This window comes from Perognathus longimembris, chromosome 11 (assembly GCF_023159225.1).
Source record: "Perognathus longimembris pacificus isolate PPM17 chromosome 11, ASM2315922v1, whole genome shotgun sequence".
NCBI classification, from domain to species: Eukaryota; Metazoa; Chordata; class Mammalia; order Rodentia; family Heteromyidae; genus Perognathus; species Perognathus longimembris.
In genome coordinates, this window is record NC_063171.1 from 10223331 (window position 1) to 10237423 (window position 14093).

Here is a 14093-nt window from a genome sequence, read left to right on the forward strand (position 1 = left end):
ATTGCTTTTGGAGTCATTTGTCTTTTTATCCTTTGTCTCTCGATTTTGATATGCCTACCCATTAAAGGTTTCACAAACTCCCAGTAAGAGCATGCTGAGGAATAAGCCTTCATCAAAGGGGCCTTGGAAGGTTGTTGCTACAGCAAGTAACAACTGCCAAGGGTAGTGTGGAACAGTCACTGGCTGCCTCAGCCACCTAAATTTGCAGCTGACATGCTGCAGGCTAGCGGGGAAGCAGCTAGTTGACAGCACATATCCTTTCGCAATTTTTAGAGACAAACCAACATTTAGGTCAGAGTGTTAGGAAGGGTACGAGAGAATCAATTTGGAGACTATCTGGAATATGGTGAATTTTTGTTAAGAATCAAGGTCTGCATGTATAGATTACTTGATTTTGTTACTGTTCTTTTCTACAGGTTTGGGAATTGGAGACTGGCCTCCAAATATATCGTATTCTTGACCCTCATGGCTTTGGTGTTGAGCTAACTTGTGCTGATATTGATGAAAGTGGATTATTTTTTGCTACAGGAGCATGTAATGGTGAGCCTAATATGCAAAAAAGGTCTCTACTTTAGTGTTCTGAGAATGTAACAAGAACTCACTTGCTTTGGAAGTTGAAGGGAGAGCATAAATTAGGTGACATATATAAATGATCCAGAGAGGGCTATGCCAGTGAGTCTCTTATTTAATAGATGAAAAATAATGAATAACTGCATTACATTTATATAGTTCCTCCTGTGATTGTCTTTTATATCACATCCCATTTAATCTTTAATAGGAAATTTCTGCTGAGCTGACTAATTGAATATTATTAGGTAAACGATACACATTAGATTTTGTTCTGGCTGCTATGTAAAAGATACAGACAATTTTGGTATGGAATGCCTATATTTGACTTGTTTTGGGGTTTAGATTCTTCAAAGGCATATTCATGTCAATCTTGGGAGAGTATCAGGCACAGGGTAGAAAGCCTTGTCCTGTGTTTCTCATGGTGTGGAGCTCCAAACAAATGTTTCGGGAACTAGAGAGCGGCAGACTTTCACCTCATCCTTCTCTGAATTCCTACAAAGGAGCTGCTTTGTCTAGGCACCATGACCAGCTTCTTGCACTACTCAGAATATGTTTCCTCCAGGGATGTATTTACTAAGTTATTGTATGCTCACAAGACAGTTGATAGAATGAGTTGGCATCCTGACCCCCAAATCTGATTTTTTGAAAATGTGAGCAGAAGTTAGCACCACATGAAATAAAATCATGAATGCTAAACCTTTAAGTTGTGAATGAATGATGCTGGGGTTGCATTTAATTGGGGGGGCATTAGAATGGTAGGCATGGGGATACATTTCAGGGGGATACAATATGTATGAATGTACTCCCCACACTCAGATTAAAACCTTGAATAGAATTCTGATCAATGCACATCATTACCAGGCATAACAATTAACCAATTGAATGGATGACTGACAATAGTATAATTTCATCCAAACCAGCTATATTTCACTGTGTCCACTTTAGAATTAAAATCCTTTTAATTACTGAGTTTGTCCTGCTCCAAGAGTTAAATTGCCAAAAATCTTGAGTCTAAGACACTGTAGAAAACAGAATTCCCTGATTTCTGAGCAGTTCTAACCAAGGCCATCAGATCCCTGTCACTATCATTCTCCACTATGACCTAGGAAGCATTGAGCATAGTACCTCTACCTGCTCCCTGCCTCACTTGGGATGGATAAAATCTCCATGTAGAGGAAAATATAGTCCATCCATGGGATTGTGGTTTGCCTATCCCAGGAGTGACTAAAAACACGATTGCTTCCTTTGATTGTATGAATCTTTTCCTATAAGACCAGAGAGACATTGAGAACAGAGCTATAAGTATTTACATCAAGTAGTCATTGTATAGGGAGTATTTAGGAAGCATTTGGTGCTTAATGTTGGTAGTAAACAGACAAGTAATGGGTTGTGTATTCAGCTGATGGAGGACCTGGGTACAGTAGGTAAAAACAGATGTGTAGCAGGATTAGAATGGAAGGATTAAAGTGTGTGTGTGTGTGTGTGTGTGTGTGTGTGTGTGTGTGTGTGTGGAGACAGACAGACAGAGAGAGAGAAAGAGAGAGAGAGAGAAAGAAAGAGAGATTCAGACTAAAGGAAGAAATAAAAAACACTGGAAGGGGAAATCCACTATATTTATGAGAAGAAACTTTTCTACACAGCAATGAGCTAGAAATAAGCATTTAGCCACTATGTTGATTATTATTCCTTTTGTTTCCTTTATCCCAACCTTGTAAATCATATAAGCAAAGTTAATGTTACTAAAACAATTTCACTTCCTTTGGGTTATTATAACAAAATACTGTAGATGGTTTATAAATATCAGTAATTTTATTTTCCACAATTGTGGAAATTAGGAAGTCTTTGTGGTTTGATGAGAACTCACTTCCTGGTTCATATGCAGTACCTTTTGAACTATGTCTTCACATGATGGAAGGAGTAAGGAAGGTATATGTGTCTTTCTTTTATAAGGACACTAATCCTGAACATGAGGTCTCTGCACTTATGACCTAATCACCATCAGATCCATTTAGCTTGGAAGTTGAATTTTAACAGAATGTATTTGAAATGTAAGGAAAAAACCTTGACACTTCCTTCTTACCTCAACCTTGGAACCAACAATATAATTCCAAGCTTGACAGCTCCTTTGCTGTTCAAATTCCTCAAACCTGTCCTTATTCAGTAAAAGACAAAGTTTCAAATTGGGTTGGTGACTTAGAAAATGTGACTTATCAATGACATTACCTGTAATTGTTACTAATAATTATGTGTGATACTTAAATTTTTTGTATGGGGAAAGGGAGTTTTGCAAACTGGAAATTACTGAGACAGAAAAGACCTATTTAAGAAAGAAATTTCAGTGTGAGTGGTGAAGAAATATGTGTGTGTTAGCACACCTGTAATCTCAGTGCTTAGAAGGCAAAGGCTGAAGAATTGCAAGTACAAATGTAAGGACCATTTGGAATTCAAAGTGAGTTCCAGCTCAGTCTGTGTCATATACTTGGACCCTGTCTCAAAAAAAAAAAAAGAAAAGAAAAGAAAAGAAAAAGGAAATGAAAAGGGGAATGAAGGAAAGAAAAAAGAAAGAAAATTCAATTAAAAGAGGCTGAAGGTTTCAAGAAAACTCCCAACTACCTTTGTGTTACTATAATAAATAACTGAGGTAACCAACTTATAAGAGGGAGGTTTACTTTGGTGACCATTTTTAAGGCTTCAGTTCATGTTCAGTTGGGTCTGCTGCCTTTGGGCCTGTGCTAAGGCAGCACATCAGCATGGGAACATTTCATCTCATGGCAGCCTGGAAGTGAAAATGAAAAGAGAAGAGGCTTGAGTCCCACAACCCCTGTCAAAGTCCAGTTCCAATGACCCAAAGACCTCCCATTAAGTCCCATTTCCTATGAGCTCCACTTCCTCCCCAGTAGCACCAAACTGGAGAGGAAGGCATGATTGAAACACATAGTCCTTTGGAGACATATCTCCAAACCAAAGCAAACATTGTAACAGATTTCAAGACATACTGCCTGGCCCTGTTTGTTTTTATCTAACTGTAACAAATTACATACATCTAGGCTGTGGAAGTTCACTGGTCAGTCTTAGTAAAATAAATAAAGGATAAGTTATTGATAGAGAGCTTTAAGTGGGATCAATACTCCTTGAGTCAAGAGCCAGGATTTTTACCCCTTATTTAACTACTCATATGGCATTTTCTCTGTGGGCTCAGGAACAGTTAAGATCTGGGACTTTGGCAGTGGGCAGGAGATCAAAGTATTGCCGCAAGGGAAAGATTGGAAGGACGAGGAACATTGTCTGCAGCGACTGATTTTCCTCAAAGGCCAGGAGAAACAAAAGATCCTGATCCTTACCTTGGAGTCCAATAAGACTATCAAAATGATCCAGGTACTCAGTCCTGTTCTCATATCGTACTATAGGTGGTCGCAGGAAAATCCAATGAGTCAGTGACCCCAATTAATTCTTCTCTTGCCAGCCTGCTGAAAACAGCATGCATCCATCAACCTTCATATAATGCTCCAGGCTTTCTTTTCATAGATTCAAGAAAAAAGGCACAGCTTCCCAGGCTGGCATCCTGCCCATATGCCGTTGTTAAAGGATAAGTCAGGATCCTCTAAAGCAGGCGTCAGGAAGGTTAAATATACACACAGCTGCTGACACTGTCCTACCCTCACTTGAGAATAATTCACAGCTCCCGTTGATTCCTCATCACTCTGTCCCTTATGAAGCCATAATGCTTACCATTCACATCACTTTTCCTGTTTGATAACATTGCTTTGTTTTAAGGTCAATGAGGCCATACACATTCCTTTTTTGGGAGGACTCAGTAATGTTTCTATTACTAGCTAGGCATACATTTAAAATGAAGGCAATATCATATTTCCTGGATGAGTAGATCTCACCTTGAACTCAAGGAATCATTGCCTTTATTATTCTATTCTGGAAGTTACTATTAAAAAATGATCAAAAAAGCAATACTTGCAAAACTGTTTAGTGTAAATCTACTGAACAACTCATGGGGGAAGGGGAAGGGGAGGGGGAATGAGGGAGGAGGTAACAAACAGTACAAGAAATGTATCCAATGCCTAACGTATGAAACTGTAACCGGTCTGTATATCAGTTTGACAACAACATTTTTTTAAAAAGAAATTAAAAAATGAGTACTAAATAGGATAGGAGTTATGAAGTACCAGCATTAAGATGATGAATGACCTCTTACTTGAGAAAAGGCACTGAAAATCATTTTTTATTCAATAGTGTTTTCCTCTGTTGTTGCACAATCTGAAGTATCCCTGGAGAATGAATGTCTTGATGATGTCTATTCCAAAGCACATCAATATGTCAGTTTTCCTTCTTTAGCTTAGCCTAGTCACTAAAATGTCTTTCCTATTAAACAGTTGTCACAGACACTCCCTTTCTAAGGCCTGAAAGGAAAAAATGGATGGTTTTGTTCACATGTTAACATTGTTTGGGGGAGAATGCCAGTGGCTCCTACCTGTAATCTAGCCACCCAGGAAGTTCAGATCTGGAGGATCATGGTTCAAAGCCAATCTTAGCAAAAAAGCTCATGACACAAGGTCTAGAAAGCATGGCACTAAAGCCTCAAAGAGAAGCAAAAAAAGTCTGGTAACAACCTGAGCAGTCATCAGTTAGTAGAAAGTATAACTGGAAATTATTCGTGTAACCCTGTAGGGCAATGTGAAAAACAAATGAACTAGAATTTTGCATAATAACTTGTGTAAATCTCAAAAAACATATTAATGGGTTAAATAAGCAAATCAAAGAAGAATTCATTTCATAATATTTATAAAGCTTTAAAAAGTCTAAAAGCAGCCTCATATACATGGAATAAATGTGTGTAAATGTAGAAATATTCAAACCTTCAGGCCCTTCTTAAGAAAATAGGATTTGAGTAGCAAAGAATGGACAATGTTTAAGATGTGATAAGATTAGTTGATCATCACATCAGCACATATTCTAATAGTGCAAGATAATCAAACTTTCTGTGTACCCATTGAATTTCCCATGAAGGGAAAGGATGATGAAGTCTTCCTCACCATGTTATGGGAGCTGCCTGATGTCATTCCTTACCTTCAGTTCGGGAGCCACGCTGTACATCTGAAGGCCAAAGACATGAACGAGATGCTTCCCTTCCCCGCTGTTGAATTAATAGTCCAGAAAAGCTTTTCTCAAAACGTTCATGTAAGTATAATTTCTTTGTTTTTTTCAGTCCAGTGTAGAGAATTATAAATACATCTAAAGAAACTATTTTTTCAGTGAATTGCTATGCTATATTTTTCTGCTTTGCAGATTTTGCTCTGTGACTAGCACCTATGCATTTTGAAGCACATCCTGGACATTATGGTATTTCATGTCCAAATATTTCCATATATCGTTATAAACAACCAATCTCTAAAAATGGCAACAATGTTATTGTGCTATCCAAAATAATTTTGAAAATAACTTAGAAGAAGTCTTCAGGGTTATGACATGGTTACTCAGGGCTCAGTATTCTCAGGTTGTCTCAGAATTTGTTTGTTGTTGTTTTACTTTGTTTCAACCAGTATCCAAACAAGACCTATTGGGTGCATTTGGTTGAATCATTTGTTAGTTGTCTGTTACTGTGTCAATACTTTTCCCCTGATGCACAAACCACATGGTGTTCCGTGACATGCCTCTGTGAACACTTTTGGTACCCAGTATAGTGCTGCTATGACGTGGGAGCTCACATTTACCTTTCTTTTTTTTAAGCCCTTTAGTATTTCATTTGAATGATATACCATTGTTTATTCAACAAGTCCCTCTAAGTGGGTATTTGGGTTCATTCCAATATTTTCTGTTTAAAAATAATATTTCAACAGGTACCTTTTAAACATGTAATTTCAAATTTTTAGTAATCTCATCAAATTTATTGCCAAATTTTGACTTATAGGGAATTATATATTCCTAAGAGGGAGACTGTTGGGACAAAAAATAAATTCTATATAATTTTTATATCCCCCCAAATTTCCCAGCATAACAGTTTCACAATTCTAGCAATATGCAAATATATATATATATATATATATATATATCTTCAGAGCCTTGCCAACAATGTATGTTGTCAAATTCTAACATTTTCAAATCTAGATAAAAAGAAATTCACATGGGTATCCTTTAGTTGCATTTTTTCTGATTAGTGGTGAGTAGGTCTTTTTTACTATACATCTATAGATCATTTGTTCTTAGCTTTTACCAATTTATTTTTATCTAGGTTGTTGCTCTCTTCTACTATATAAAAAGCCTTTTCCATATTAGGAATGTATCTTTTGTAATATTTTTCAAATTTCTTCTTTAATTTTCAAAAAAGTTTCTTTTAACAAAGCAGTTAATGAATTCAATGCATATTGATCAATGTCAACATTTTTGCTCATCCTTCCCAGGTCACCCCTTCCTTCCCTCTTTTTTTTTTTTTTTTTTGGCCAGTCCTGGGGCTTGGACTCAGGGCCTGAGCACTGTCCCTGGCTTCTTCTTGCTCAAGGCTAGCACTCTGCCACTTGAGCCACAGCGCCACTTCTGGCCATTTTCTATATATGTGGTGCTGGGGAATCGAACCCAGGGCCTCATGTATATAAGGCAAGCACTGTTGCCACTAGGCCATATCCCCAGCCCCCCTTCCTTCCCTCTTTTTAATTTTGTAGGATACACAATGAATTCTTGACTATATTCTCCCTTGACTTCTCCTCTTCATTCTTCTACCCCTCTCTCCTTGACCCCATACCCCACTTATTCTAAGTGCCCTAAGGATATTACTATTTAAAATGTTAGAAAGTAAGAAGGCACACCAGTAAGACACTAAAAGAAGAACCATCAGTACACATCTCATGGTGGTTAAAGAAGTAAGAAAAATGAATGTAGAGAGAGTGGGGAAAAGGAATGAGTCACAGGCACAGAGAGATCAAGGGGAAGAGACCACGGTCCTAATATCCCCTTGAAGAGCACATTCCCAATAACTGAACTTCCTTCCACTACAACCCACCCTTAAATGTTCCACCATTAGAAGCAGAGACCTGTGCCTTGGCCTTTAATATATAAGCCTTTGGGGACCACTCGATACCTAAACCATAGCAGAAGCAAAATCAAGACAGACCAGTGTCAAGAGAGCAAGTGTTTCAGGTAGGAGATAACAAAGGAAAGTTGCAGGAGCAAAAGACCTCTAAAATAACTTACATGCTATTCTTCTAGGTCCTAGCAAGTCCTATGCATGCCCCCTATGCAGCACTTTGAAATTACCCAGCAATCTTAAAATTATATACATTTCTTATCATAGATATCCTATATAACTTTATATTCTAAGAACTATGGTGCCCCCAAATACTAGGATAATTGAAAATAACTTGTATACCAGGCACTAGTGGCTCGTGCTTGTAATCAAGAGTCTGAGATCCGAGGTTCACAGTTTGAGGCAACCTGGGCAGGAAAGTCCATGAGACTCTTATCTTCAATTAACCACCAGAAAACCGAAAGTGGCACCATGGCCCAAAGTGATAGAGCACTGGCCTTGAGCAAAAATACACAGGGACAGTGCCCAGCCCCTGAGTTCAAGTCCTACAAGCAAAAGAATAAAATCAAAGAAGAAAATAACATATGTAATTGGCTGTATGAAGTATCCATGATAAATACAAAAAGCTTCCATAGAGTGGTATAAAGTAGAAGCTAAACAGAGTTAAGTGAAAGAAGAGAAACATGGTAACCCACTAGTTGCTTAAGGAAGAATACATCAAGACTAAGGGAAAAGAGGCAGTGAAGAGGGAGCGTGTACTTTGCTGTTTGAATGAACTTTGCAAGTTAAAACTTTTTAATGCCAAAAAATAGATTTTAGTTAATTTCATGTCCCATGATTTTTCAAAAGTAATGACATTTTTAAGTTGATCGCAATCAATTTGCATATATTGTTGGGCTAGAGTTGGATATTGTATGCCTACCACAAGTGAGTATTTTTCCTTCTTTCTTTAGAGTCCCATTATCAGTACTGAGGTGAACTGCATTGATTTATTAGAAACAGAAGGATTTAATCTGATAGTAGCTGGAACCTTAAATGGTATGATCATCTTGTGGAATTTCACAACATCTTCTGTCAAAGATGTGTAAGTTGTGTATTTGCCTTAAATAATATAAAGGTTTTAATGCAGAGAGTCAAAATAGCATGCAATATAAGAAAGAAAGGGAGGAAGGAAGGAAGGAAGGAAGGAAGGAAGGAAGGAAGGAAGGAAGGAAGGAAGGAAGGAAGGAAGGGAAGGAAACAAGGAAGGGAGGAAAAAAGAAGAAAGAGAGAGAGAGAGCGAGAGAGAGAAAGAAAAGTCAATTTGCTGGGTGCCAGTTGCTCACATCTGTAATCCTAGCTACTCAACAGGCTAAGATCTGAGGGTTGTGGTTTGAAACCAGCTTGCACAATTAACCACAAAAAAGCTGGAAGTGGAGCTGTGGCTCAAGTAGCTGAGTGCTAGGCTTGAGCACAGGAACAACATCCAGGCTTAGTTCAAGCTCCAGAACCAGAGCACACACACGCGCCCCAACACTTACAAACATACACATGCGCATGCACACACACACACACACACACACACACACAGTGAAAAATAAAAGCAATTGACATAATGTTAGTGACTCTCAAAGAAGGCTTTTCTGGAGGTTATGTTCATAAGAGACCATATTCGTAATGACTAAATACCAGGATAATAGATGGAAGGCGGACCTTAATTATTCATAGTACAAGTAGCTTCCACTTTCATAGTTTCCCATAAATGCAAGTATGATCTTTTCATGTGTAATCTTGTCCACAATTATAACCTTAACAAATACTTAAAGTAAATAATAACTTCAAATACTGATATTCCCAGAAATTTAAGCATGCACACCAGTTATCTGCTAGCAATGTCCACCTTCCTTGCCTCACAGACCCTTCAGTCTTTACAATGTTTAACTCTTCCCAGTTTGCCATTTTCCCCAAGCCTCTCCCATTTCTATAAGCCCAAGCTTATAGCCAATGCAACCAGAATCCACCCCATTGCCAAAGTCAATGGTGAGAGGCATCCTAAAATTTGCCTTTCATTCCTCACCATCCCAACATATCCCTATCCAATTTACTTCAGGATGATGCCATCAAGACCTGGGGTAACAGATACAATTCAGCATCTCAGCCACTTAATTGAGCTGTTCTGTATCATAACCCAAAATTTTATCCATCCTTTCCATCCATTTCTAAATGCCCTCACTCGTAAAGGTAACAGTGTGACATTGTACTATCTAGCTGGCTGGATGGCAAACAAGTTTTAAACAAGTTGTCCAAATGGGGTGTATAACACGAACCAGAGTGGTGGCGAAGAGGGACTAAGTAAAATATTTAAGTAGTATTCAAGGAACAAGATGACTAAAACTTTTAGCATAAATAAAAATAAAGTCAGGTTAAGCATTTGGGGGAAGGAAGGAAGTATAAAGGACAGGAGAATACAGGAAAGAAAGTGTGGGGGAAAACCAGAAATGAATGCGTAAGTAATCTCTTAACTCTCCAGTTCGAGTACCTTGCATTCTTATCTGGACTCTGAATATATTCTCTTTTGAATTTCTGTTTAGAGTAACTGTGTGGAGATCCTTCTCTCTGCTCCTCAGGCCATGTTCTTCCGGATCATGCCTACTGCCTGCCAGCCTCTCTTTATACTCCTATCCCTTGGGCTTCTCTTGCAGAGTTGTCATTTGATTCCTCCCTTTCCTCAGGCCATGTTCTTCCGGATCATGCCCACTGCCTGCCAGCCTCTCTTTCTTCTCCTGATCTCTTGGGCTTCTCTTGCAGAATTGTCATATGATTCCTCCCTTTCTTACACTGTGTCCACTTGTATACGATTCACTAGTAAGAAGGGGGAACAGATAAGACCAGCGTCAGTGCCTGAGCCAAAGAGGAAGGAACTCACCTGAGGATTTCCCAACTTCTGAGGGAGTTTTTGAAGGAGCATCTGTGGTTGAGTGACAATGTTGTTGAAGGACATTTGCCAAAAGGATAGATGCAATGCCAGTACTCAATAAGCAACTCACTAGTGTGGAACATAGATAATCATCTCTTTCCTATAGGCCAATGATCATGTAAAAGCAACTATTTGGAATCACTGGAGAATTTTGAAAGCCTATAGTTTAGTATATGACTATGTGAGATAAGTTAGACTCAGCTTTAAAAAGTTCTAAAATTGAGTACAGTTTCCATATGAATGGTAGAGGCCATTTCTTCATCCACCTCAAACTTTGTCTAAAATCCCTTCACTACTTAATAAAAATAACCTCTCTGCTTTTAGCTCCATGCATTTGTGAGGAGCCCAACCTCAGCATTGTTTTTGATAAATAGCAAACTGTCTGACCATTCGCCTTTTCTGCAGAGCAGAAATACCAGAAAAGTTGGAGTTCCACAAGTCAAACCCCAAGATTTCTCTTCTATGCTCTATTGACTCCCTCACAAGGATTCATCATTACTGTTTTAGTCTATCTGTTATTGTAACATATACCTGAGCTAACCAGCTTAAGAAGAAAAGTTTATTTTGGGCTTGGGGTTTCAGAGGTGCAGGTCTATGATTATTCTGCCCTGTTGCTTTGGGCTGACACAGCACATCACAACGGGAGCAAGTGAGGGAGCAAAACCCCACCTTATAGATGGCAGATGGCAGAAAGGCACAAAAGGCACACCCACAATGACTAGAAGACCTGGAAACTTGATCATTAATAAGCTCCTTAGAGACAATAGGTACGTTCTATTCAAATCTGTCAGTCAATGTGCTCAGAGAATAGAGTTTGGTTATTTAAATCATAGGAAGCTGCCCAAGCATGGTTGTACATGCCTATAATCCCAGTTACATAGAAGGCAGAGATTAAAGGATGCCAGTTTGATTCATTTTTTTACCTAGGCAAAAACAATTACTGAGAATCTACTCTAAAATCAGGCTGGGTATCCTGTATTGGTGGCTTGGCCTATATGAAAGGTAGAGATAAAGATTGAGGCCCGACACCGATGGCTCATGCCTATAATCCTAGCTACTTGGGAGGCTGAGATATGAGGATCGCAGATCACAGAGTGTGTGGCCAGGAAAAGCCCATGAGACTCCTATCTCCTATTAACCACCAGAAAACCAGAAGTGGTGCTGTGGCTCAAAGTGGTAGAACCCTAGCCTTGAGCTGCAGAGCTCAGGGATAGCACCCAAGCCCAGAGTTCAAGCCCCACAAATCCACAAAAAAAATTTGAGGTCCAAGGCTAGCCTTGGAAAAACACAAGACTCAATCTGAAAAATAAACTAATTCAAAACTTCTGGTCATATGGTATAGTCAAATGGTAGGATGCGTACCTAGCAAGTATGAGACTATGAGTTCAAATACCAGTATTGTTTTAAAAAATTGCATGAAGCATTCAGGAGGGTCCTCATAGGATTATATAAGCCCAGGATCTAACCTATATGTAAGAAGACTTTTCCAGGTAATTGAATTAAAATACTTCCAAATCAATAAATTATTAGAGTTTTATCATAAGAAAGCATATTCAAACTTTACACCTCTAAGTAGTCTCTTCATATTAATACTATCAGCATCTTAGGAACTATTAGGTTTGCAAGGAGTCGGCGATGTAAATAATGCAAGTTCACTAATTCCTGCAGTTCACCATGTAAATAAATGCACATTTATTTTAAGGTATCGGCCTGAAGATTGCTTCAAGGCGGACCCCGACTTGGATCCCAAGCGCTACAGAATTAATGACATACTATTCCTCTACCGCACCCCTGAATGTGCAAGGTAGCACTATAGTACTTCCTCATCATTTATTACCACATAGGGCTTACCACATGTGCCACCATTCACCTGCACCAAGGATCTGCTGAAAGAAGAGGTGACTTAGCTGACTTCTTGGCTCCAATTTTCCTGGCTATGACCATCTTTAGGTAGTTTGGGTAGCCCTCTGGGATCTAATACCCAGTGGTATTCCACATCATATCAGGGACCATACAACTCCCTTTACAGGGGTGCTACAGATGCTCTATCAGCCACACTTTGAGCCAAGATCTAACACTTCAGCCGCTGATGTGAAACAAAAGGTAGATCATCCTATACAACTACTCAATCTCCATCCTCTCTGGAGAGAGCAAGGAATTGTTTCTTAAATATTTAATTTCAAGTATTTTTAAAGCTGGGTGCCAGTGACCCAAGCCTGAAATCTAGCTACTCAGGAGGCTGAGACTTGAGGACTATGATTCAAAGCCAGCCCCAGCAGGAAAGTCTGTGCGAGTCTTATTCCCAATGAAATAGCACAAATCCAGAAGTGAAACTGTGGCTCAAGTGGTAGAGCTATAGCCTGGAGTCTAAAGCTTAGGGCTGCCACCCAGGCCGAGAGTCCAAGCCCCAGGACCAACACACACACACACACACACACACACACACACACACACACACACACACAGAGTATGTTCTTATATTTTGCTTTATAACTGTTTTTTTTTTTCTATTTGTCTTTGGCAATAGACAATGCTCAATGCATCTCTGAAGAGAAACCACAGGTTTCTGTGCTGGCCAGGGGTCATCCACTGGTGATTCAAAATATGACATCTTCTCTACTTCCTGGCTTAAAATGTCATCAAAACCACTTGAATATTTTGAGGGTATATTCTGTGTACTTCTGCACCAGCATCCCATTTACTTATTAGTCTTTTCCAGTGAAGTACAGAGAGGCCAGGATCAGGCCAGAGAACCATCAGAGTACAGGAAGCACTGTTAGCTGCCAATGGCCCACTCTCTGCCATTTAAGTGGCCAAATCCCTAGGAATCAATATAGAGTTAGCAGTGGGCCAGGCCAGACTTGGATTTTCCAAGCCAAGCAGCAGTATCATTTACTTGCTGAGACTTCCACCCATCTTTTCATTTCCTTACAAATGGGGCAATGTCATTCTTTGTGATAGAAGCATAGAATTCCATGGACTTGGAAAATATCATATTAAGTGAAGTGATCCAGACCCAAAGAAACATAGATTTCATGGTTTTCCTCATTAGTAATACTTAGTATATATCTAGGATGTCCTAGCAGAGGATCACAATAGCTCAATGACTATGTACATATGATCACAGAAGATGATGCTAAGCAAAATAGACTTCAGCTTATGGAAACAAGTGGTTTTTCATCGTTGTTATTTTTAAATGTACTATATGAAATTACATTTTTCTTTTTTTCCTAGTTTTTTTTTTCTTGTTTATTGTCAAAGTGATATACAGAGAGGTTACAGTTTCATATGTTAGGCACTGGATACATTTCTTATACTGTTTGTTACCTCCTCCCTCATTCCCCCTCCCTCCCCCTTTCCCTCTCCCCCCTTCCCTCTCCCCCCATGAGTTGTTCAGTTGGTTTACACCAAACAGTTTTGCAAGCATTGCTTTTGTAGTTGTTTGTCTTTTTATCCTGTGTCTCTAGATTTTGGTATTCCCTTTCACTTTCCTAATTCTTTTTTTCTATCCTAATTCATTTTTCTTCCCTATGGTTT

General features: G+C 39.0%; 1 protein-coding gene across 2 annotated transcripts in view; it reads left to right on the top strand.

Annotated features, from left to right (window-relative positions):
* The window catches only part of Wdr64 (WD repeat domain 64), a 106813-nt gene that overhangs the window by 68788 nt on the left and 23932 nt on the right, over nt 1-14093 (top strand). For both annotated transcript variants that reach the window (XM_048357322.1, XM_048357323.1), the window contains exons 13-17: nt 417-540; nt 3770-3945; nt 5590-5760; nt 8554-8684; nt 12259-12360. In XM_048357322.1, the coding sequence (XP_048213279.1) occupies nt 417-540; nt 3770-3945; nt 5590-5760; nt 8554-8684; nt 12259-12360 (704 nt within the window). The remainder of the gene's footprint in view (nt 1-416; nt 541-3769; nt 3946-5589; nt 5761-8553; nt 8685-12258; nt 12361-14093) is intronic.